The sequence below is a fragment of the Thunnus albacares genome, chromosome 4 (assembly GCF_914725855.1).
Source record: "Thunnus albacares chromosome 4, fThuAlb1.1, whole genome shotgun sequence".
In the NCBI taxonomy this organism is placed as follows: Eukaryota; Metazoa; Chordata; class Actinopteri; order Scombriformes; family Scombridae; genus Thunnus; species Thunnus albacares.
In genome coordinates this window covers 15,285,098-15,312,277 of record NC_058109.1, presented here as the reverse complement: position 1 = coordinate 15,312,277, position 27,180 = coordinate 15,285,098, and the positions used below count along the sequence as shown (strand labels likewise).

The following is a 27,180-nucleotide window of genomic DNA, read 5'->3' as shown; positions in this document are numbered from 1 at the left end:
CATGCGAACATATTTGTCTGTGACTCTATCTTACTTTGTGTCATTGTATTAAATAATGTCAGATCTGAATGTACATGTGTGGGAGAGTCATGCTGACACTTTGATAGAATATTTGAAGGTTATATTTCAGCATGTGTAGGCAGGTTATTTTAAAAACACTTTCTCTAGGATTTCTAGGATGATGCATCTTTCCTACCCACTTGAGAGAGAGAGAGAGAGAGAGAGAGAGAGAGAGAGAGAGAGAGAGAGAGAGAGAGAGAGAGAGAGAGAGAGAGAGAGAGAGTGGCTTTGTCGTCCTCACTCTCTCTCTCTCTTGTGTTGCTGCAGAACAGCCCTGGGCTCAGACGTCCAATACAGACAGAAAGAACTGTGAAAAGAGGGTGGGACTTAGCATGAAAGGGAGTCAGGAACAGCGAATGAGAGCGAAGGAGAGGTGTTCCTAGCCCAGAATGTCCTTGCCTCAGCGCTGAGAGGCAGGAGAGACAGAGAGGAAGGAGAGTGAAGCCAGAATAGGGTTAGTCACACCAGCAGGTGCTGAAGATAAAAAAAAAACAAGGTTCAAATAGAAATAGGGTGCCAAAAAGAAAGATAATCAGGGCAAAGTCTGTTAGAAGATAAAAGTAAAGAACAGAAAATACAGAGACGACAGAAACTAAAACAATCTTATTAATCTTCTTTTTCCTAAGCTGGAGTACAACAGCCCACTTATTTTCTTTTTCAGCCACCTTCACTGTGCCCTTTACCCTCCTCCTCTCGTACGGATTCTCCTTCCTCGGATCGTCCCCTCCTCCTCCTCCTCCTCTCCCTGTCATCCTCTTCACTGACTGCTGACAGACAGTGCCACCATGGAAACCGGGAGCCCCAGGAAGATACAGTTCACTGTCCCCCTACTGGACACCCACCTGGACCCAGAGGCAGCTGAACAGGTAAAGAGGATGGAGAGGAGACAGGAAACAAGGGGGAGGAAGAGGAGGGTGGTGGTGTGGGTGATGGGGGACTTTCAGGCTTTTAAGGGTTTCTTTATGCATCAGTGACATGATTGGACAACTACTTTTAGACAGATTGCTGTGGAAAAAACTCAGGGGGAAATGATAGAAATGATAGATTCTGCTTGTCACTTTGTGAAATTTGAACTGAAAAATATTCACTCCACTTGTCAAAGCGAGCAGGTGCAGACACAGCCAAACAACTCAGCTGGAATAAAAAGCGCAGTGTTCTGTGTCCAAAATGCTGGAGTCTAGTTTAATGACAAATTGCTTCTTTAAAGGAACCACATTTTCAGTCTCTTATTACTCCCATGCACCTAATTACCAGTCTGTGTCTTGTGAATGCAGCGCTGAAGCGAACAAGATGAATTTAAGATTGATTTTTCCACCTCCACTCACACAGTATGTTATAAAGGGGTGCTGCAGCATGGATGCGTCTCCGGGGGTTTGGTGGTGTTTTGGTTTGGGTTACAGGCTGCACATACTGTACAACAATGAGATGCTGACAAAAGTTACTGGGTGTCTTGTTACAAATCAAACTACTATCAGCAAAGGGATGATTTCTTTGTGGCAATCTCAAATATGTGATTATATTATAACTGCATAACAAATGTCAAGGCTTGGTATAAAGCAAATTATTACTGGAGGAAGTTTTAGGAAATCAAAAAATACAAGAAGTCATTTAATCAGTTATTTTAGTATCTTTACACCCAACATCACTTCATGACATGAGAGCAAATAAACCCAGTGGGTGCAAAGTATGTGCCTGTAGAGAATATAGTGAAAAGATGTGTCCCATTTTCTCATTTTTATAAATATAACATGAACAGTCAGGCCATTCATAATGAATAAGCCTCAAGTAAAACCAGCTAAGATTTATGGGTCTGACTACTGTTTGAGTCTATGTCTCTCTCCCTCTTTCTCTCTCTCTCTGTTTCTCTCTGCTGTTCACTCTTTTGCCCACTGTAAGATTTTTAAGACTGCTGTGTGTGTGTGTGTGTGTGTGTGTGTGTGTGTGTGTGTGTGTGTGTGTGTGTGTGTGACTGTATGTATGAGTTTGTCCTTGTGAGGATATTGTTTTGGATAGTTTAGGGATATGGTCACAGTTAGGACCAGGTTGAGTTAGAGCTATTCAATATTCAATAATATTCGGATCTTCAATCGAAGAAAGAAGCAACCCAATCTCTGAAAGCACTGAAAGAACTGACAGCATTGTTGTTTTAAAGATCCTGAATAAACAAGTCAAATATTTGCCTCCTACAGCAGTTTGGAAATTGGAACTCTTACAGTTATAATGCTTAAGATTTTCAAGTAATCAAACCTCGCTTTTTAAACTATTTATGGTGTGTGTTTTTTTCAGCAATAGCTATTCAGTGTATTTAAATTCTGTAATTACCTCTCTATATAAGAGTTACTATTGTTAGTGGCTGCCAATCCTGAGCTGAATTCAAATTACTTATGAGGATTTCACTTGAAACAATGCAAGTGTTTAAAACCAACATTACTGTTTTTAATTTTATCTTAACAACCTCACTGTTTACTGTTCACTCTCCCGGAGCCGAGTCAGAGCTGGATTAAATAACTGCTAATGCAAATTTCCTACTGCAGCTGCTTCACAAAAAAGCATTCAATTGACGAAACACAGGGATGACTTGTATTGTAAAGCAGTCACCTGAAACACTGTGTATTTGTCGACAAGGTTTGCACAAACAGCAAGTATTCATTCAAATGCGTCTACAAACAAGACAGTCATTTTGACCATTTACTGACAGCAGATTGATTTTAAATAGTGGAGCATGAAATCAGATCATTTGCCAGCATGATGTAAGAAGGCCAATTATTGACTGACTTCTTTATTAAAACATGAGCTTGTTTGGTTTCACAGTAAACAGATATGCCAATTGCATGTATCATGTATTTCTTACAAAGTAGCTGTGCAAGTAGTGTTCACTGTTACCATGGAAACCACACTAACCACAGGTGCCACCAAATCAACCAAGACTAAAATTTTAAAAGGGATATGTTATGCTCATTTACAGGTCTATATTTTTAACCTGGGGCTCTACTGGAATGTCTTTACATGATTTAGAGTTCAAAAAACTCATGCTGAACTTTTATGCAGCCCTTCAGTTCAGCCTCTGTCTGAAACAGGTCATTTTAGCTCCTGTCTCTTTAAGGCCTTCCTCCTGAGGAGCCCACTCTGTTCTGATTGGCCAGCTCTTGGAAGCTGACCCCTGGGACACTTCTGCCAGCGCCAGAGGCTACATCAACAAACCACCCAATAATCTATAGTAGTAGGATTTAATTATTTTTTCTCGTTCTTTATTCGAAATGTCAACTTCTCAAATACATCTGCAGAAATCTGATCTGAAATATGAGAGTGGACAACGCAAACAAAACATGGAAAAACATTAGCAACAAAGGCAACGGAACGGACAGCTGTTTACGAGATGTCATTATCAGCAATTTAGAAAAAAACGTCACAAACGAAGTGTTCACAGCAGGTTGAAGCCCTGGCTTTTGACTTACAGGAAGCATTTCTACATATGCATTCCTACTTCTTCCTCATGTTCTGGAAATTTGACCATGTTTAGCAAAGATATTCAACATCATGACTGTATATAAACAACAGAAAATCACAAAGCTTAATATTTCCCCTTTAAGGATTTTAACTTTAATGAAACTGCCAGCAGATAAGCATAAAAGTTCCATGACATGATTATCCAGACCGGAAATTTATTAGTTTGCGTTGGTGCAAAGCTCATTATGTTGATATTTGTACTCATTACATCTGTAATTGGCCAAGTGATATTAGGAACACTGTGTATGTAAATTGGTGCCTGTGGTATATTTGTAAAAAAAATAAGTATACTTTATTTGTTTAATTTGTATCTTTGAGTCTTTCTGGGAATCCTTGCAGATTATTTTGTCTACTGTTTCTTCTTTTTATGTATCTGAAAGATATATAAATACAAACATAATAAAAGTTGCTCAGGTCTCTCTGTTTGCGTCTGGATGTCAGGGACTTAGTGTCCACTGTCTGCATTTATTATACAGGCTCCAATGTTGACCTACTCCTCTTAACCAGCAGACAGAGCTTCTTTTACCTGAACAAGAAAAATTCAGTTTACTTCTTCTGCAAATACTCAAGAGAGTTCTCAGCTCTCAGTCTCAATAAGTATGATCAAAGCTTGTCTGATCGCCACTGGGACTTTATCCTTTTAGCCTTTTATTCTAAGACCGCTGTTTGTGGCCACACTGAGCCTGCATGGCTTGCTGGTTCTTAAGTGTGTGGTTGTGTGTGAGACAGATGACAGACAGCCCAACAGCGTAACAGTCAGATATATTGAAAAAGAAAATAAACAAAGGGAATTGCTACATGGAAAAAAACAAAAGGTAATGTGTGTGTATGTGTGTGTGCATGTTTCTGTGTTTGCAAGCACACTTATGAATGTCACGCCAGGGGGCTTCACCCATGGTTCAGTAAACCCTGCAACCTGACACCTCCCAGCATGGTGAATCAGCCTCTGAGGAGAACTGCACATCAGTCAGAACGGCCTCCCTAAGGTCTGACCCTCACAACAAAAGCAAACACTCATCCTCTTATCCGCATACAGAGACAGTATGTGCTACCCTTATCATAACCGTACATTAGAACTCGCTGTGTACCTAACGAGCACAAACTGACTGTGCAGATAGAGGCCAAGACCTGATGTGTCAGTGAATGACGTAAAAGACAGTAGCTCCATTTTTTTCCGCAATTGTTTTGAGAAAGGGTATCTTTTATATGATATTAGGTATTGTTGGTTTTAACATGTTATATTACAGTTTGATTGACTATAATAGTTTTACATTTTGGGAAATACGCTGATTCACTTTCTTCCTTAGAGTAAGATGAGAATATTGATACCACGTTATATCTGTTTTAGGTTTTTGCACCTGTGAGGATGGAGCATGGATTTAACAAGCAAGATATAACTTAACTAGTGAGCTTTAGATGTGCTAGGCAGATTTTCTTACCTGTGGACAGAGCCGGCTAGCTCATTCCCCTGTTTCCAGTCTTTATGCTAAGCTAAGTTAACCATTTCCTGGCTCCAGCTTCATATTTAACAGACAAACATGAGAGTGGTATCGATCTTATCATCAAACTTTCAGCAAAGGGTTTCCCAAGGCAAATAAAGGCTATATGTTGCTATATATACTGAGGTAATAGTCTGATTAGTGCACTAGTCATGTTGACATTGGATTATTTGCTCACATTAAAGATGTAATTGGAGAAAAAATAATACCATTAGCATAGATAGTTTACCTCTCAACTGGATTCAGATTTCTCTGAGCTTATTTACAGCTTTGAGTGACAATGTTCTTCAAGGAATAAAGGAAAGTTTATATTGAATTCATTCATTAACTGTATCATTCAGACTTGCAATATATTCCTGTTGAGATGATGAATTGTGACATTTTGAAGTAATGCTCTTTTATTACAGACGTTTCAGGGCTGAGACAATATCCTCCCTAATATTCCCTACGCTAACATGTCAGACCATCTTTGTACTTGACTGAGAACAAAACAATTACTCTGTATTGCCTCAGAAAGGCCATTTTCCAAGAAGATTTTTTGAGTGCAGTAGATCATCATTATTATTATCACACCATGCATATCTTTCATACATTAAGGCAATCTCGACCTGTTCAACTGAAAATATGATTTAATTGGGAAACACTCATTTGATTTGTAAAGTTAGAGTTAATTTTTACTTGTAATTTCTACTGCTTTTTTTAATCTCTTTGATGGTGCTGACTGTTTGTCAGCATCATCCTGTACCCTAGGTCTGTCTTTGGATTTCTCCGCAGCAGCGTACATAAGCTCTAATGAGATACATGGTAGCCTATTTAAAGAGGCTTGAGGCTGCTGACTTTTTTCTAGCCTTTCCAAAACTAAAAAATGTCTGCTCTCACATACAGTAGGCTGAAAACATTAGCATGTCTGGCTAGTTAGCTTACTGACTACACTATAACTGAGTGTTACGTCCCAGCACAAAATTAGCTAACTACATTTGTTTGTGGAGGTTACAGGTTACGTTAAAAAAAAAAAAAAAGCCCTGCTTTGAACTATAGCATACTGAGTTTAGGGAAATGTTAGCTGTCCTGCATGTAATTTGATAAAGTTTACTCTTCAACATCACCAGCCAGTGTTACTTGGAAGCATTTTCTCTTGTAAGTGATTTGAAAATAAAAACAAGTACGTAAGCTAAACAGCCAAATTAGGTTATGTTAGACTGAAATAACACTCTGAACTCACATTTTTCCATATGAGTGTAATATTAACACTAACTACAAGTCTAGATGTTCAACTTTTTGCCAGGCACATGTAGCTTAAGACTTGCACATTTAAGACCGGTTTCACAAGATTCTTGTTTTAGAATTAGTTTTAAAACATCTGGAGAGAGTGTTTTCAACTCATGGAGCTACTGTTAGCTCACTAGCTACAGCTGATAAAATGCACCCATGACAATTAAAGGTAAAATCAACGGTGTAAATCAATGTTGGAATGTAGGAACCGGATCTCCTGTGTTTACAGATGACGTCACACATTATGATTGGCTGTACGTCTGAAAGTACGGATGCCGTGTGTTCAGCGCAATGAGCAAATGAGCAAATTTTGATTGTGCATAAGTTTTTGTAGAGAAAGAGGTCCACATCCGATAAAAAGTAAATGTCAAACTTTACATGTAATTATTTCATATTCGTGTAGAGAGTGTAAGGTCTATATATACTATATATGTATATATGGTAAATAGTGAATATACTATATATACTATATATATATATATATATATATATATATGTACTGTATGTCTGTGTGTGTGTGTGTGTGTGTGCGCGCTGTACATAAATGTCTTGCTGCACTCTGGGACTAATATTTATTGGTGCAAATATTAATGCCAATATTTATATCTAAAAATACATCTTTCTATAGATATAGATATTTTAAGAATACAATACCAGATAGATATTTTTAATGTAGTGATTTTTAATACAGTATGTTTAATATATTTAATGCAGACAGTAACCCAAATGTAAACAAGATTTTTTTAATTTTTTTTAATTCTTTATTTAATTCTGTGCTGGGCATAAATGTACTGCTGCAGTCTGGGACATGGGCTGCTCCATTATTTATTAGATAAAGTGCAACAACAAATTCCATGTACAACCCACAAATGGAATTCAGTAAGGCAAAAATGCTGCAAAACTGTGAAAAATCAGTAGTTTCCTCTGTCTTGACAGAGGAAACCTCAGTTGTGTCTCCAGCATTCAAATCTCTTACTAACTAACTCTTCCATATCCTAATTAAGAATCTCTCCTAGAACCATTTATTCATCCTGAACTGTCACAGTATGTTATGATTTGTTGCATGCAGTTATATAAAGAATACACTGTGACCCAAACAATTACTGTCAAAATATTTTAATAATCCACTTACTTAGACATGCAGAACAATAATTCTAGAGCGCAAGTTCCACTCGGAAAGTTTTGGCAGCGCACCACTTAGCTGTAACATTGATGTGCTAAAACATATGAATTCTCCATAGCAAGACATGTGCTAACTGCAAAAAAATAAACAAATGTAAATCATGGACTTTTGTAAATGACAGTATCAATAACAGTAAGTTAGATTAGTTAGTCAATTAACATTAGCTAACATAGCTAACCTTAGCTAACAAACAAAGACCACAAGGAAGTATGTCATCATTACTCTGTGGAACACACAGCTAGGACCCCGAGATGATCTGGTACCTACATCGGCTACAAATGAGAAACAGTCTTTTGTCTGTCTCTGCCTGAAATCAAGCACCCATTCTTTGAGCGGAAATCCTGCCTACAGTGTTATTGTAAAATGCATACAGTATGAACTGTGCAATAACCTGAGCCTGTCAGGCATTACAGCAGTAACTAAGGGAGCAGGGCTTAACGGACTATAACTTTACAGTTAAATTTGGTTTATGTTTTCATCAGTCACAAGTACAGACATTTACACAGGTTCACAGCTGCTTCAACAAAAGGCCTGAGCAGATAACTTCCCTGCTGCATTCAGTGAAAACATAATGTTTAGCCGTTGTTGCTCCTAAGTTGTTTTTTTTATGAATAAACTGCTTAACTTTGTGATTCTCAGCAAAAGTGAAACTTTTCTTGGAAATATTACAGCAATTAAATTATCGCATCTAACCCCCTGCTCCGCCTGTGCAGCAGGTTGTGTGATAGTCAATGAGAGAGAAAATGATAAGCAGGTCTGTCTTGGAGCAAAGACAAAGGACTGATAGAAAGTGAGAGGGAGGCCGGGGATTGAAGGAACTGAGATAAAAGAAAGAAGTCAATGATCTGGGTTTTCAAAGTCCCGTGAATATAGTAATTTATTCTATTCAGAGCTAAATGAGACCACAGTTGGAGAGAGTCAGTGAGGATTTATAATGGCTGAGCCCTAGCTTATACAATACCAAGATCATATTTCAAATGACAGTATGAATGATGAGGAATCACATTAATCCTCCTGGACTGACACGTCCTGAACATTGTACTGAATCCCTAACATTCCTGGAGTTTTCTTTAACCTTCATTTCTGCAACTATTTAATGGGCATGAATGCCCTTTTTCTGATTCAGGGTGCTGACCAGTACAAACACAATGTTCAGCTGAAGGTCACAGATAGTACTCTGATAGTGCCGTATTGTGATTAAAACTAATGATAAAGCTGCCACTGATATTTTTCAAAGGAAAATCAGCGTTAAGAAGGACAGGCTTTACACTTCCTGATTTTGAACTATACACCTTTATTTCTACCTCTACTAAAATGCTGAGAATACCACATTAAATATGAGACAGAACTCTGCTGTCCCATGATGTGACCTATATTTTCCAGCCAAAGATATTTTTTCCACTGCCCCCACACAACAAGAATATCAGGCATACATGGCTTCTGCTGCCCACCCACCACTTTGAAGGTTGTTTTTGTCCATTGTTGTGATGCTGCGTTGAGAAGTGACAGAACTGCATTTTAAATGGACTGTGGGTTGAAAGGCAGGCGTGGTGGTTTGAGGGGTGAGCCTGTCCAGTAAGCGGTGGTATTTGTGTGAGCGAAGGATCAGGGAGTTCGCTCTGCTGCCGGGTGAAGAGAATAACAATGACTCTGGGCATAATCAGTTCTACACAGCCATGGCTCATTGTGCCATATAGTGTGGACCACGGGGGGATCTTCTGGAAACACACACATAAGTCCAAAATATTAGTACGTGGGTTCATAGTATATGCAAGAGTATTTTTATTACAGTTTTAAAAGCCTGTATCCCTAAACTGCTTCACAGTAGGTTAAGTAGGTTGCAAGTAGACAGGACAAATCAAATAAAAATAACATAAAACACTACATGATGAAAACCTGTCTCATGGAACTAATATCCTCGCAGACTTATGGATCTGCATAGAGCCTCATAATTTATACTGTAAGTTGATATGGCTTTTTAAAACCGAGGGATCACAAAGTGACCCTTTTTTCAGAACTGTTAGCCCCTCTATATTTGAGGCTTTAGGGAAACATGCTGTGGTCTGGTAATTCCTGAAGTCTGATCCTGGCCAATGATGAGAATTTCATATTGTTTCGGTGTAATTGAAGAAATCTCTGGATCAATTAGTCAATGATTTCAGCAAGACCTTTATGCAAAGAACTCATATCTGTAAGATGACCATATCCCAAAGATATTAAAACTGTAAAGAAAAAGAAAAGAAAGATAATAAAACTGTGTTTTATCAGTGTAACAGAGCGCAATAGAGTGATTTCTTCTGATTTAACTTCCACAGTAAGATTTTGATTTACCTGTGTAAAAAGTGTGACAGAAAAAATTGACATTTACACTTCAACACACAAAGAAGAAGATCATGGTGGCTTTTTCTCATTATTTGGCTAAAGCAAATCAAATGCATGTGGAAGGATTGTTCTGTTTTTTGCCCAGTTGTCTTCAGTGTGATGGGTAATGCACTTGCATTTACACAACACTACAGACGGTACTGTAAGTGAGTATATGCAGGTGTGAAAGTGGCTCTAGAAATTGTATCTCAATGAGCCCTAAATGTAAAAAAAAAAAAATTTCTGGCTGCCAATTTAGCGATTGAATCACTGTCTTTAAATACTGCATCTTGGGCAAGCCTGGATTTATTGTTGGTTGCGCACAATTGGATTTCTATCCAATGACGCACATCCACCTGCAAAAATCTACCTCTACCTGTGTTTCAGTCATTCTAACACACACATTACTGTGAAAACGTATTAGTATGAGGGACAGGGTGCATGGATACAGAAAAACAGCAAAACCTCAAGCTTAAAGAGAGGGGGGAGGTAACACTGAATAGTTGACATGCGTCTAAGGATATGAGGTCAGCAGTTTTCTTGGAAAAGTGTACAAAGCAGCAATACACCCCTGCCTGCTTGTTAAAGAAAAGAAAAGGCACTCAATGCCTCTTTTTATTCAGACAGCCTTCCTGTACTCCATGGTTTGAAAGTTAAATGAGGCCTCTTCAAATCTGAATACCCAATTAGCCTGTGCTACTGATATAGTAGTGGCTGCTCATTTTTCATTACTGCACATTATTTCTGAGCTTCTGTATTTCATGTCATTATGGTGTAAAGCTAATCGATTTAGGTTTAGCACCATGCAGTGCACACAGACAGCAAATCTATCAGTCTATGTGTATGTGTGTGTGCTCAGTAACGTATTGTTATTATAGTGCAGTAAGGTTTCTGAATAGAGGTTCAGTCTAGATGAATAAAGTCTGAAGTGACCTTAAGTGTTTCTCAGTAATTTTGTGTTATTTCATAATTTCCTCTTTCATTTTTGTTCAGCCACAGTGAAACCTTGGGAATGTAATTCAAGGGCAACGATTCATCTCTTGATTCTCCTCTGTTGCTTGTTTTCATTTTATTTTTGAAAGCACCTGCAATAAAAGGAGCCCCGTCTTTTTGCTTTAAATTGTAAATACATGTTATCTTACTGTATATCTCAAACCTTTGGTTCTTGATGTTTGCGTGCACTTTATCTTTAGTTGTTTTTTTTAATCTCAGAAACAGTTTAGCTTCTAACCAATTTAAAGTCTTATAAAATGCCATGTGATAGTGCTGTGTGTGGGTTTAAACAGTTTGGATTGAAAGTCGTGCCCTGAGCTGTAAGGCTGACTGCAGTATACTACAAGTGCACAAGCAGCACTTAGAAAGATTCATGGAGAACTGGAGCTCTCATGACTTCTAGCATTAGTCAGCAAGCCTGTCAGCTATGTGTAAGGAGTGTGTGTGTGTGTGTGTGTGTGTGTGTGTGTGTGTGTGTGTGTGTGTGTGTGTGTGTGTGTGTGTGTGTGTGAGTAACTGACTGTGTATTTTGAGAGTCCTATATCACAGCCTTTTTAGGTTTATGGAGCAATTAAATGGAAATGCAATCACCTGATCCTGGAGGCGATTGAAAATTTATCACATCGTTTTCCCACAGAATCTTTCGTGGCAAAGGCTTTGGCAACATAAATGCAATACTGATTTAATCTGAAAGTAGCAGAGTCATCTAAAACTATCTATAATTACATTTCAGATTGTGGCACTCTGAAAATTAGGGTGGATTGGACTTACAGTATGTCCAACAAGGTAACAAAGAAAAGTTAGTCTGACTTTGGCTCACCAAAGTGTGTAAAACTTTATGAAGAACTACGTGTTCCCAAGGCAACATTTAAAGTCAATATAAATGCAGGCGCGCTCAAGGGTTACATAAACACTGGAGTTGGATGTAAAGTGCAAAAGAGGACAACTGTAGCATCATTTTACAAATGATTAGCTAGTACATTCACATTTTGGGGAGATTAATTCTTCCCTACTTTTTTTCACCTCCTTTCTCTCTATTTCCAGTAGAGTTAGGTTGATATTGTAGTTCAGTTTACATGTGTTTCTTGTACTTACAATTTTCTAATTGCAATATGTGTCAGGCCAATTGGCAATCTTGGCAATATAATCCAACTTTCCTAAGTAAGACCAGAGGAATACTGACATTTCAGTGAAAAACTTGTTTGCATCACCAAACACATTCTTAATAGTTTTGCTGCTGTGGATGCTTCAGCCTGCTAGCAGTAAAAAATAATACAGTCACGCGTCGAAACTCTGGTTCTATATACATAAGCACAGTTTTGTAACAGGTGCTCTCCAAGGTGCTGATACTGCTGTGGGGAGCGGCTATAGGGAGCTGCCCTGAATCATTGACTACGTATATATACCCCTGTGGGTGTTGAGTTCATCTTTCATGTGTGCACGTACCAGAGAAAAGCTGTCTTAGTTCTATTTGTTGTTTTCAGCGCCGTATATTGACGGTCATCAAGTGAGATGAGTTAGATTGTCTTGTTGTCTGTAGTGTTTTTTTTTTATTTCCAAGACATTCAATTATTTAAATGCATCTTCAGTCTTCTGTCTCTCACTGCATTCTTACAGCTGCTATGGGTTAGAACACTCTGAGGAGCAGCTCGCTGAAATGTGCATGTCCTCTCATGAACTATCCAAGAATGGTCCTTAGCTGCCACACTCCAATAGTCATAAGCCAAGAAGCAAGTAGGTAGTGGCAGGCTGCCCTGCTGATCTCACTGCACGGCTCTGTAAGATCCAGCATTGCTCTCACACAGCTCAGGCATCTTCAAAGTGTCACCAAACAGAAAATATGGAACACAAAGCTCCTGCTCTGGTCTGCCAGCATCATGAGAAAGAGTGGATGCTGATTTGGGTAGCAATGACTGATAGAAGAGAAAGAAAATGTTCATTTTAGTGCATTTGATTGGCTGAGCCAAATTAAGTCCATTAGAGGGGAAAGCCTGTGTGAAATTATCCCCTGGAAGCACTTGAAATTTATCAGTCAACACTTGAAACTTCTTCAATCTGTATAGCAACAGTCTTAAGATGATTCTGAGCTTCAAAAGCTTCAAAATGTGCTTTGTTGTCATGCCAGTAACTAATTTGCAATGTTGTGTTTTTTCCCAAATGAGTCTAACTTTAGAATAAAACTGTTCTACTTTTTCAGATCAGAAGACGTAGACCCACACCTGCCACTTTAGTGGCATCCAGTGATCAATCATCACCTGGTAAGGGACTTTAATACAAACACACACACACATACAGACTATTATTTTTCTATTGTGAGGGCTTTGTATTGACTTTACATCATCTGTAGGCTTACCCTAAACTTCACAGAATATTTGTTTTGTTGACCATAATTTCTTTTTGTAATAATAACACTGTACTCACCTAGTTAATTTCTGAGATTTGGGAATGCAGGGACATCACTAAACAGATGTTCGATGGGACAAGACACAAGAGGTCATACCATCATGCAGGTTCTAGACAAATCTCCAAGTTAGTCAAATTTATTTGGAAAAGAAAGAAATTATTACCAGACTGAATTCCTGCTGCATCTTTGACCCCCTGTACATTCAAGCTCTTTTCCAAGTGACAGATCATTACCAACATTTCAAGTGCGCTCATATTTGGTTTTACTGTTGGTTCGTTTACAACCAGTCTGATCTGTTTGTGTTTCTTGTTGTGGTATGTCTCCATGTTCCCAGATCTTACCATTACTTTACCTTTTGTGTGTGCAGTTTTTTTTGTCCCCACACACTAACAACTTACCATAGTCACAATATGTGTCACACAATTCCAGACATTTCTATTTCTTATTTCGATTGCTGTGATGCTGATGACCCTATTATGCACCAAATTAATCTTTCTGCTGCATTATAGCAACAAAAACAGCCATGTGTGTGTCCCCTCATGGGATCTTAATGATCAACACAGCAGAGCAGAACTCCTCTAGAGAGTTATCATGTTCTATGAGTCATCCACCGGCTCCCTGCTTCCCTCCCTGCCTTTGCTGTACTTTGGCGAGTGAGCATGTAATGTGCCCCATGCACTGCAGAATGAAGTGATGGTCAACTGGGAATGTGGGGCGGAGAGTAATTTTCTGTGGCATTCTTAGTTTTCAATGAATAAATAAGAGTTGATACATCATTTATATGTTTTAAATCACAGCATTTTATTTATTATTTAGTTTAGTGTTATTTATCCAAAAACATCAGTCTTTCTAATTAAATCAAAAGTGTTTTCTTTGCCTGTGATCTGTTTGGTTAATCTTTGTTTGTGTGTGCATGATTACATGTGCATGTGTCTGTGTATGTGTTTGATTCAGTAATTGGATACTAAGCATGTGGAGTGTCTCACAATCAACCTTGATCTCTGAACAGCAGTGCAGAGAAAACCCTGAACAATCCTCCCCGCTTAGTAGATCAGAGACAAAAAGAGAAAAAGAAGAAAAAAGAGAAAGACAGAACTTAAGAGGGTTTGAAGTAGCGTAGCGGAGAAATTTCTGAAGTGAAGGAATGAGAATATGAAAAGACAATGAAACTGAGAAAAGGCTTATAAGGCAGATTATGTGGAACGAGGGAGTGTGTTACAGTATTTGAAATATGTAATGAGATCATATTTTCATGGTGTTACAGTGTGCTTTTGAAAGCAAACTTATTTTAGATGTTTGTGTAGTTTTTTTTTTATATTTATTGCTCTCCTTCTTCTTTTCTAAGTTATATGCCTGACATAAAAAGATATTTGACTTGAATTAAGATTTGAGTGATTTACCATAAACAGCTAATGCACCATAGCAGAACACTGAGCTCTTCCTGAAGATGGCTTTGGATAAAAAAGAGACTAGTTCATCAAATTGTTTTGGTTTCAATTACATTTCTATGTATTGCCTATTTTATTTGTCTTGATTTTAGGTACATCACTTACTTACTGTATGATTAGCATTTTATTACTTTGTTTTTATTAAGTTGAAGTGATCCCCTGACCATTTGTGGTTTTGAGTGAAATGTCTCAATGACTATTGGATTGCCAAAAAATTGTGTACACACATTCATGCCCTACTCACGATGAACTGTAATTTGGTCATCACCTGACATTTTACCAGTTTGTCCCATACTTAGTTTTGACTTTCCCATCAGCCTTGGCTGTACTTTGTGTTCAGTGCTAATTAGTGGATGCTAATTAGTACTGAACACAAAGAGCACACACTAAAGATGGTGAACATGCTTAACATTATACCTCCTAAACATCAGCATGTTAGCATTGTCATTGTGAGCATGTTAGCTGATTTTAGCATTTTGCTCAAGTACAGCCTCACAGAGCCGCTAGCGCAGCTGTAGAGTCTTAGTCTTGTTTTAGCTTAGTGGCTAGGCATGCAGCCTCTAGAGCTACACTAATGTCCTCTTGGAAGATGTGTTATTTTGTGTGCTCTATATTTTGACCTCCAATCCCACGAGCGTGTTCACCACAGGCTGCTGCTCTCCAAAAGTACAATCTCACCACACTGCTAGAGCTTGCTGTAGTTTAAAATAGAGGAAATGGTGAGCAATACATAGTAAGTTTTGCTAACTAGTATCATAAACCCTGTTTATTGTCTCAAACCAGATAATCAGACTTTGAAGCTGATGTTGTTCCAATACTGTTTCTCTTGATCTGTCTGTTCTCTGCTGGTGAAGAGGTGTATCGTTCAGGAAACTCAGGTAGCCTACCAGTAAAATCAGCTCCTGTATCGTTTCTCAAATGCATTTCCCTCTCCATCATTTCTGTGCTTGCCATGGTCACATAGCGAGTTGCAGTGCCAAGTAGAAAAAATTTAACCATTATGAACTCTGAACGCAGCGGCAAAGATCTGTGCACATTCACAAATGCCAGCCGCCCCCTCCCCTTGCTGCCATGGCATGGCTGATGTCGTGTTTACATTGAAAACAATGGAGGCGGCAGCAGCAACAGCTCACTGTCTGTACAGCTCAACAGCTCGCTGTCAGTAGTGGCAATCTTTCGCGTGGTGTCTGTTGTGACCTATGTCTCTTTTGTTATTTGACACTGTGCATGGATGACCAAACAGTTTGGGATTAATGGTTATCACATCAAATCTAATCTACAGTACTCCCCGAGTGGCTTTTTTGCTAGGTGAACCTGCTGATCCTTATGAAGGCTAATGATGAAGCCAAGATAGCTGAAATAAAGCATTGTACACCGGAGAAGAGCTGTGTGACATATATTTTAATGGATTTGTATATAATCTCACACTAGTTGTTATGTGTGCATTCTTAAAATTCATCATTATTAGAAAGACAGCCATGCCATGGAAATATCCCAGGCAATGATAAGAAAGAAACAAAATTAGATAGTGAGACAGATGGATTGATACAGACCAACAGAGGCAAAGACAGATATCAAATCAGACACAGAGACACAATCAGAGACCGAGACAGTTACAGTTGTGTGTGTGTGAGAATGAGGATGTGCCGGAGAGAGGGGGGATGGGAAGGAGTAGATATGATGATGAGGGAGAGGAGCTGTGCTGGTGCAGTAATGGTGTGCCCCACATCAGACAGAGCCCTGCATTATTTAATGCTCTGCAGATTGCTCTGCCCTCTGCACTGTGAACCCCAATAGCACATCAGAGGAACAGCCACAGATGCAAAGACAACTCAAAAACAGGCTGAAGGCTAAATAATTGTGTTAAGAGGGTGTCTGATTTGAATTTCCCCTGAAGAGGGGGCTGGCTTTTCGAAAGGATTTGTGTCTTTACTGATTCTTTGAGAGAGACAAAGAGAAAATATAAGTGAGATAAAACAAATTAAAACAAAAATAGTATATTTACATCTATTATATATAGTATATAAAACCTGGAAAAATGTCTTCTTTATCAACTTTTTTGGTATTTTGTGTTTCCTGATGAGCTGTGTGAAAACTATGACAGCAGTACACAGCCATATGTTCTTTGAACAGGGAGGATATAACCACATGCCCACTTGTGATCACATGTCATGAAGTGCCCTTTAAGTGAGATACTTCATCCCCACAAGCACCAGCAGCAGCTGATCTGTGCATCTGCCACCTGCAACACTTTTGAAAATGTATGAAACTCTAAGTATATGTAGAAAAATGTAAATTGGATTTATTAATAACTTTTAAATCATGACCTAAATGCACATACAGCCAAACATATTTTAATTTCAGTCTGTTATCAAAAGAAAAACAGCAGTATAGGTAGAAAATTCAGCCGAGAAAAACAATCGAAAGTTACGTTTGAGAGACAGACGCCATCTAGCGGCTGTAGTAATTTTGTGATGCAAAGTGACGCAGTTCAGATAACGTCAATATAAGGTGACAAACTTCCATGATCAGGAGAAGGGTCTATCTGCAGTCTTGCAGACCTACACAACACACCCACTTCACTACACAACACCCTCCCAATGTTGTCACCATAACGGCATGTTACACGACACACCCCCCCGACCCCTAACCCTAACCAAGTGGTTTTTGTGCCTAAACCTAACCAGACTTGTAATGGTTTTGGAAAGCAGCCTATTAAGGTCCTATGGGTCATTCTGGAGTGCAGTGCTATGGCTGCCTGATGGTGTAAACGTAACAGTAGGTCATTTTTCACTGGATGAATGTTAGACTTCCAATGTCGTTTAATTATGAGAATGTGTTGGTCAAGTAATTTTTTTCCTAGATATTGTTTTTTGATTTTATTTTTTCTTTGTTAGACAGTAGACATAGATGTCTACTCGGACAGAATTGGACCAGAGGCATTACAGTCACACAGTTAGCATCTTAAATTAGATCCCTAGTCTTTCAGGACACCCCCTGTTTCTGTTTCTACTTGGGGTGGGACATCTTGATCTTGATCCAATGCTATTGCTACTCTTGCACCAGTATTGCAATACTTTACATTATGTTAATGAGGTAGAAGTGTTTCCCTACAACTACTAACATTTGTAACTGGAAGGTCAGATTAGCAGGTCAGATTTTTGCCAGTTTATTGTTTGTGGTGAATAAATGATGGCACGTGTGATCATGTTGAGAGTGTGTTGATTAAAAGACACTTACGTTCACTTTCACCTTTCTTATTATCATAAAAAGGACCATTTTATTATTTATCTGTTTTTACTATTTTTGTCATTTTAGAGGTATATTTTCTTTTAAACACAATACCATTTTATATAACAGATAACTGTCATAGCCTTTGCCATGATTACCTGATTATCATTAGCACAATATTATGATAGTATCTTTCCACACCCTTTGATATACATCCCTAATTTCTACATTTCCACTGATAACAAATAGTACCATCATTTGCATATTTATTTCTGTACTCTTGTTGAGGAGATAATATCTGTATCAAAATACAGATAGAGGCTGCTTTGTTTAAACCAAATAAGTAGGAGGTGAGGATGAAGAACATGGTTATTTATTTATTTATTTTTTATAAAAAAGGAGAAAGACATTCTTTTTCCTCCCCCACTTACTTTGCCCTCTGCCTAGCAACAGTAAATGCAAAAAGAACAAAGATAAATCATCCCCTTTAAATCCAAGACTGACTGTGTGTAGTCTTCTGGTTTGTCTTCGTTTACCAGATTGAGCAAATGTTCTCCCTGTTTTGCATATTTTTCTTAATCAAATACAGTACAACAACTGTGAACCAACAGCAGATATAGTAGACTACTAAATTAGAGCAGCTTGGCTGAGTAAAGTGGAGTCAGGAGATCCTTTCTGTTCTCATCTGGCTTTGTGTCAGACAGACAGTCAGCTGGGAGTTGCAGTGATAGACTCATCACTGCTGGAAAGGCTTTTTTTTTATTGGCCCCTTCTCTGATACTGGGAGCACAGATGGGCTCGATACACACAGAGAAAGCAATCAGAATATCAAGCATGTGAATATTTTATGTGTCTTGACCCAAATAATATTTTAACCACATCTACTACTGCTACAGCTGCTCATTGTGCTAAGTCTTGTGATTATATAATGAAAAACTGAGAAGACACCTGATAAATTTGAAGCTCCAATTCATTCCATCTGTGGTACACAAACATGTCTAATTATTATCTCCGAAATTACAAAATGTTCTGGCATCTTTTCAGGGTTAAGACATTTATCTTCTTTAATAACAATATCTACTTTGACTCTTTGACATCATGGCAGGTGTTTAATTGTTGGAACTTCTTACGATGTTAAAACTACCATCATCACCAGAAGTTAGCTGCATTTATGCATTTGTCTTTCTACATTACTTCTAATTTCATTCTGGTTAGACAACTTTTTTTATTGCTATACACAAAATGTTTTGGATTACAGTCCAGTTTCAGACTGATATAGTTTGACAACTGCCTGTCAAATACCAGTCTATAAATCTTAAGCTTTTGCCCCGTGACTTGAAGGACAGTCCAAGACCAGCCCATTTCCTAGGATTGATTCGTAACAAAATCGATAATGGTTGTATGAACCTACTCATACTCCTGGGAGAAGCTAAAAATAAGATTCAGTTTCAAGCCTCACAGTAAACATGAACAGCAGAGAGATGAATCCCTCTCAAAATGAAAAGTAATGGTTTTTGTGTTAGGTTTTATACACCACTGGGTCTGTGTTTGGTGCAGAGAGAGACAGAGAGAGAAAGAAATGAATAGAGAAACAAGCATCACATAGCTGGCATTTTGAACAGCCTCGCACATACTTTTAAGTGGGAATAATATATGCACATGCTCAATGGCACACACATACAGTACATACACACAGTGCCTTCATAGTGCCTAGGGATGCATAGGTTGCCAAGCAACAAGGTGGTGTCCTAGAAAAAAAGTTCAGACTGGAAACGTGGAGTTGGATGTGGGTTCAGCACTCACTATTGATCACAGTTAATGGTTTCACTGTACAACAGTCAACTGATTTTTTTTCTATTTCTGTCCTTTCATATAGTGACAATAGAGTCATGTTTCACATATTGACTACAGATGATGAAGCTTTTCCTTTACCAGTGGGTGTCATACGAGCTTCTCGTGTGTGTTGTACTGTGTTGGAGTATCCTTGTTCTCATAAGAAAATTCAATCTCTACAACAATATACTGTTCCTTTTCACACTGTATTTACTTTTAGAAATATAAATCAAGTGAGCACTTCAGTTTGGATAAACAGAGTTCTACTCTTAATCTGTCATCAGGCTGTACGCAGAGTGGATTAGCAACCCCTTTGTTTGCAGAAATGAGACAGTCTGTTTTTATTCATAGATGATAGTGGAAAATAATAAAAAAATAATTTGAAATAATTCCACCCACCATGCTCAGTAAAAAATGAGCAAACACTTACTGCAATGCTTGTAGTGTGTGTCTGATAACCATCTGGCTGGAGGTCACCTCATATCAACTCTGTTCTGTGCTGTGCTGTCTCGATACACAGCAGCACTCCAGCTACAGTGCACTGACATACTGCAATTATAACCAATATTAACTGCACAACATATGGAGTGGAAGTGGAGTCTTTGAATTTTGAGTGCTTTCTATTTCCTTGTCAGTACTGTACAGTATGTACATACTTAATATATTTAAGTATGATTGTCAACTGATTATATTATTTTCCTTCTCACAGAAATTGATGAAGATCGTCTCCCAAACCAGTTGTACAAGGTAATGTAATCCATGCTTCCTCAAAGTCTGTTTGATTGAAATATAATCACAGAAATGGAATTATGGGAATTCAATTTTTCCCTTTTTAATGAAAAATGATCTTTTTCTATGATGAAACAATCTCTTTTATCTGAGTGCTCTTTCTGCCCGGCTAATACAAGTTGATGTTTTGTAGGCAGCCTTGCTGAACTCACCTCGACAACGGCGAAAAGGTCAAAAGGGCACACCTACAATGAAAGGTAGAGTCAGTTATCAGTCCTGTCATGTTGTGATGAGTGACGATGTGTGATGCTGGCATTTAATGTGTTAGATCACACTGTTTGTACCCATGAACAGGTAGAAGCCTAATTTTTGCTAATATTTCTCCTTTCTTTACAGTGAGACAAGTTTATTATTGAAATGTAGTCTAGTTCCAGACCACTGAATCACTACCCAGTTTGTTAAGATACTCAGAATGAAGTGAAACAAAATGACTGATTTATCAGCCTTATTGAAAACAGCAAAACTATACATGTAAAACTCCTAATTCCCAAAGTACTGCCAATAACTGTGTATTTTTTAATGACATAAACATAACAGAATATATGCCCCTCTCTTACACCTCTTTAAAGCCCCAATTGCCTCTCTTATGCCTAAAATTAGTGAGAGAAAATAAAGTGAGTTAAGGACAACAAGAGATTTGTTCGTTTGTGACAATGTCAAATCCAGTGTATGCACAACCCTAACATGCAATGTCTGAATATGCTATACAAGCCTACACAGCCGTTGCCAACTGAGGGAAACTTTTCCAACAAGAAAAAGCACCTGAAAAACCTTGATGAGGAACTAAAAAAATATTTTTGCTGAGGAATCAGCTGCCTGATAACTGCAGCAATTAATAGGAATTCAGAAAACAAGGGGTTTAGAATCCAACAATGAATTTATCAAAAGTTCAATACATCCAATAACAGAGGTGCAATGGTTAAAATAAAAAGAAGTCTAATTAAATAGGTTCAGTGGTATAAAACCAATAGTATGTCCAATACCCAGTTTTCCCATTGTTACAAGTCTTGGATGTCAGATGTTAGCCTTGAATTGAATTGGCAAAGTACTGTAGTTAAACTAATGATGGAAGTTTGTTCTACACTGAGTGTTGGAGCCAATCAGTGCTGCACTTGCTTAAGAACACATTATCCAAATTATCCATATTTTCTGACCAGAATTTCTCCCAATTTAAATTTTTTGAGCTAAAAGTGAATGTTTTAGGGCACCTGGGATGCTGCAGAAAACTTGAAGAACAAATTTAAAAATAGGCACACACAGAATCCAATTGCTGTCCAAGTGTTCCAGCAGCTGATATTTCTGTAGGCTGCGATGCAATGCAAACCCTATTTCCTAGTAATAAATCCTTGCATTCAATCCTAGTCGTCAATTACAATTAAATACAAATATCAAATGTGAATAGTTCATGCAGAATGTGTGCAGTAAAACAGAGAATAATTACAATAACAAAGAAAATGAAGCAAGGGAACAATAATGCAAAGTTAAGTGAAATTTGGTGCGCTAGGATGTTTATTCTTCAATTAGTTTCACAGCTAAACAGCTCATGAGTGTGATGAGTCACTTCTTAGATAAAACCCACACGAAAATCAGTCTGCTTAAGTTTCCCCCTGCAAGGGATTAAGAGTAATAAAACCATGGATGAAGGAGGTCATTTAAAAAATACGAAGACAGCGATTAAACTAATCATCTCCCAACTTGGATGTGTCCCTGCCTGCCCCCACACTTAAAGCAGTGCTTGCTGTTCATGAAATGTTGTGAGTTTATTAAAAATGCTTAACCTACAATATTCTTTTGAAGTGCTGTATTTCTTCCACCTTTCTTTCCTGTGTAATGTTCATACCCTCTCTTCTCTCCCATTGGTTCCCTTCGTCTCACACCACTTTCTTTCCTTGCTTGTCCTCCTTTTGTTTCCATCTCCCCAACGACTTCATGCTTTTTACATAACACTTTAACACCACTATTTCATAAATCGACTCCTTTCTCCTCTAATCTTCCCTCTCCTTCACCAACTCTTTTTTCTCTGTTCATTATCATCTCTTTACTCCCTCTCACCAGAGCTGCAGTTCCTGGTAGAGCACCACCTATACAGGCAGCAGCAGGGAGCTGGGGACGAGTGCTCCTCAGAGAGTTGCCTGTCGGACCGGCCCAGCCCTGACTCTGTTCCCACTGGGGAGGAGCTCCCACATGATGATGAGGCCACTGCAGAGGCCTTTGAGAAACTGCGCTGCCAAATGGAGGGTATGTTTGGAGACCATGAAAAGAGGAATTATGCTTACAGCTTTGCAGCTACATACTCAGTGACACAACACGCCTTGGAAATCTATGACTGACTTTAGCACGATCAGGAGTAATTCACCGACCTATAAAACGTAATTTCAGTCAGTGTAAGCAGGTAATAGGAATAAAGTATATGAATGAACGTATGAACAAGGCCAAAAGAGAGAGTCTACCAAAACATGTGGTGGGTAAGAAAAGGTGTAGAAAAATGATGAAAAGATGAACGCAAGAGTGTATGAGAGTGCTGCAGTGAAGGGAGGACATGGATGGGACAGATAAGGAGGTCACCACTGTGGTACCATGAAAGGAGAGCAGATGGAGGACTAAGGAAAGAGGATATTAAAGAAAAGGAATAAAGCCAAATACAGCTTATTAACATGTGAGAGGGAGTCTAGAATGAAGGGAAAAGGGGATAAAAGTCATGTTTAGAAGTAGGTAGAAAGCTTGAAAATGGCTGTAAGGGATATATGTAAATGTTGGGTTAAGGAGAAAGAGGAGAATTATAAGATGTGAAACAAAGGGATTGGGGCTGCAAAGAAAGGAATGATTAAAGGAATAGTTAAAGGAATAGGAAATTTGCTTTTTGCTGAGAGTTAAAAGATTGATACCACTCTTCCATCTGTCCTAAAAATAGTGTACTATGTGAGCCAGCGGCCTGTTATAGTTTAACGGCAAGCCTGGATCTGTCCAAAGGAAATAAAATCGGCCTAACAGCACCTCTGAGGCTCATTAATTAACATGTCATATCTTATTTGTTTAAAAAATAAAAACCTACATAAAAATTACAATTCAGTGTTATGTGCCGCATGATTTCTTGTCCACAAACAGTTCACATTTAAATGCCATTTAAATGTTGTTCTTACACTGCAGTTTTTGTGTGGTTTAAGTTAGGTAGTGAGCTTTAGAAGTGCTGGTGGGTAGATTAAGTTAACTTTAGACAGAGCTAGGCTAGCTGTATCCCCTTGTTTTCGGTCCTTGTGCTAAGCTAAGCTAACCAGCTGATGGTGGTACCTACATATTTACTGTACAGACAAAACTGTCCTCCCAAGAAAAACAACACAATAAGTCGTATGTCAGTCACCCAAAAATGAGTCACGTTTGAGTGACAGATGCCATCTAGCAGCCATAGTAAGTATGACCGGGAGCAGTGGCTCAGTTCAAGTGACGTATTTAAAAGTTGACAAATTTCCTCATTCAGAGGAAGTCTGGTGGAGAGTAAAACTCAACAGTGGACTTTGCCACAGGTTCCACTGTTTGTTTCCTGTTTCCATTCGTGAGTGTCACATTTCCAACCACGAATCAAGACAGACTTAAAAAACTTAACTGTGACCGTCCCCTAACCTTAACAAAGTGATAATTTTAACCCAAACCATAATCTTTCCCTATACTTAGCCAGGTTGTTTTTGTGCCTAAACCTAACTAGACCTTAACCACAGCGTTGTCACATCATGAAACATCATCATTTTTTAACAGTGACAGTAATGGTTTTGAAAAGCACAGACAAATGTTGTCCTACCGATTACTGCACCGACAGGCATCAGATTAAAAAACGCTCGTATGTGTCTAACTGGAGTGTATGGTCAAACAACGGTAGGGTTAGGGTCAGGATTAATGTTACATTAGAATGGTATCAATCTTCTCATCTAACTCTCAGCAAGAAGTCACATAAGTGTATTTCCCAAAATATTGAACTGCACCTTCAAAGAAATCACTTACATAGTCAGTAGTCAAGTGCCACCTTGGCAGATACAGTCTCCTTTCTGTGCCAAATACTTTCTATCTAATGACAAAAAGCAGAGGTCAGCCTTTCAGTTCAGGCCAGATAATTCATTTTAATGGCAGGTGAGTAGATGGTCACAGAGTACAGCAAATACTGTACACACATTCAGTAATTACTCAGGACTAATGCATCATGAGTGGACATGGTTGTTTCTCAGAGTGGTGCCAAAAAACATTTTTATAAATTTTGTTTTCATTTTAATCACTGGGACACACATGGTTGATTCTTTGTGATGTAAAAGCTTCACATACCCACATACTTCAAGGTTGTGAGAGGCTGTGTGTTTCTTTATGGATTGTTCACGTTATAGAGCTGCAAATTAAGTTCTCAGTCTTGATGAAAGGAGAAAAGAGGAAGCCGGGGGAAACAAATCGATGACCATTAACGCCAGCCCAGTCGAGTGTGGCTTCAGCTTAAGATCAGCCTTTAGAATTCACTCAGCATGAGTAAATAACACGTAACTGTAAATGTCAGGTGGCATTGACTGATGAGACAAGGCAGTCTGGTTCAATACACTAACATAATTTAACAGAAACAAAAGGACCAAAGCATTTTATTCACAGTATTGTATGATGAAAAGTGTATTTGCATCATCTATAATTTATGGACAGCTGTATCAGTCACTATCTTCATCTCCATCTCTTCCTCTGTTTGTTTCTTTGCAGAGTTCTCAAGGGAGAGTCGATTAGAAGCTGCAGGTGGACTCGAGTGCCCCCTTTCCAAGGAAAAAGAGGATTGTTCCAGCGTTGCCAATGTAGCAGATCCCTCATCGAAACAAAGCAAAGCACAAGCAGGTACAGAAAAGTGAAAAAAAACCACAGGCACGCAGTAATCCTTCCCCCTGGAGACCCTTCATGATCGGTTCACCAGGCAGTGTTTATTTAGAAATGTTAAACAGTTCAACAGGCTTGGCTTGGTGTAGTGTAATCATGGCTCATCAACAAACATCTGTGAAGTGGCTTTGATCCACACTACACACAAAACGTCTGGGGGTATTCTGTCATTACTGTGAATTTTCCTTGTTATTTTTGTTTGTTTCTTACTTTTTGATTTATTTATTTCTTTTTTGTCTTTTTATCATCTACAGTATGTGGACCTATTAATCACGAAAATTTAGTTGTGTTAAGCCAATTTAAGCATTATATAAAACGTATAAAACACAGACTAGCCTAATGTATGCTAAGAGTTGCTGTAAACCTTCATAATGAATTATGATGTCACACATTTACAGTCACAGGGCATTTATAGTACATTCATAAAACTTTAGAAGGTCAAGAATCACAACTGATCATTTATTAAGAAACAAAATTCATGGTCATTTTTAAACAATGGGTCTTTGATTCCACATGAAAGAAAATGAAAGAAAGCGATGACCATTGATTTTGTTGGCTGAAATTAAAAACTGGCAGATTTTAACAGCTGTAGCTAGTTAGCTTACTAATGCTAACTCTGGGAGTTGGTTTAAATCTCCAAATGACTTTTTAATGTTTCCAGCCAACTCATTTCTAGACTTTTGCTTTATTGTTCTTTTTTTTTTAAGCGCATGGTTCACTGATAACAAGTTGGTGGAAAGTTTGGTCTAAACTTTCCCAAATCCCATAAAGAGCAGGAAAGGGCCACTAACATTAGCCTAAACTTATATGTCAAAGCATTCAGGAATAGTGAAGTCCTGGATGGAGATTTTTCTAATGTAGCATGCAACCCCACAAAATAATTTAGTTACTCAGTGATTGACTTGACCTGGGCAGTAACTCGAGGTTACTACTGTGGGCAGTAAGCTTGTTAGCCGGACATGCTAATGATTGCACCTTATATTAGAGGAGACATTGTTTAATTCATTTCTTATACTATTGCACCTGTGTTTTTGGTTTTGGAAAGACTAAAAAAAGTCCCACCCTTCAAACTCTCTAAATGAGGAGTATTGCTGTTATTACAGACCCATTCACGCTGCTTCAACATGTGGAGAAATACACACTTAGCAGGCCTAGCAACGGTTGCTAAGCTGTGAGGAGTTTAATGAACTGTCAAATGCTCATAATTGCTCTAACCATATTGGATGTTAAGTTAAGGTGTTATGAATTTCATAGTGTTTTTTCATCCGTTTACCATTTGTTGATCTGGTATCAGAGCTTCTCATTCAAAACCTTTACAGAGCATGACAATTTTAAATGTAAAAGTGGAAGAATATGTAAAAAAAACAAAAAATATTTTTTTCTCATATGATATCATAAAAAAACAAAAGTGTCAGTGAATTACAGAAATGAAATTTTCTGTGTAACTCTCCACCACTCAAACTGAAAAGCCAGAAGGAATAATGGAGGTATACCTTTTACATCTTGACCTTTGCTTCTGTGCGGTAAAACACAAACCAAGAAAAAAAAAAACAACATTGTAATTTTCTCTTCACATGGAGAAACAACTGCTCCTACACGGGACTGATAAAAAAGTATTACAAAATATTTATTTTTTGCAGAGCTGTGAGAGTCCATTAAAATCCCTTCAGTCTGCCTCTTCTCTCTTTTATTGTCTTCAAGTCTTTTATG

General features: G+C 38.2%; 1 protein-coding gene across 1 annotated transcript in view; it reads left to right on the top strand.

Annotated features, from left to right (window-relative positions):
• The first annotated feature begins 458 nt into the window (after window positions 1-458).
• Window positions 459-27,180, top strand: part of LOC122980984 (protein phosphatase 1 regulatory subunit 1A-like) — a 28,444-nt gene continuing 1,722 nt past the window's right edge. Inside the window, exons 1-6 of the mRNA XM_044349461.1 lie at window positions 459-926; window positions 13,073-13,133; window positions 20,501-20,538; window positions 20,714-20,777; window positions 22,636-22,818; window positions 25,303-25,431. Coding sequence (XP_044205396.1) covers window positions 846-926; window positions 13,073-13,133; window positions 20,501-20,538; window positions 20,714-20,777; window positions 22,636-22,818; window positions 25,303-25,431 — 556 coding nt within the window. The 5' untranslated portion in view covers window positions 459-845. The remainder of the gene's footprint in view (window positions 927-13,072; window positions 13,134-20,500; window positions 20,539-20,713; window positions 20,778-22,635; window positions 22,819-25,302; window positions 25,432-27,180) is intronic.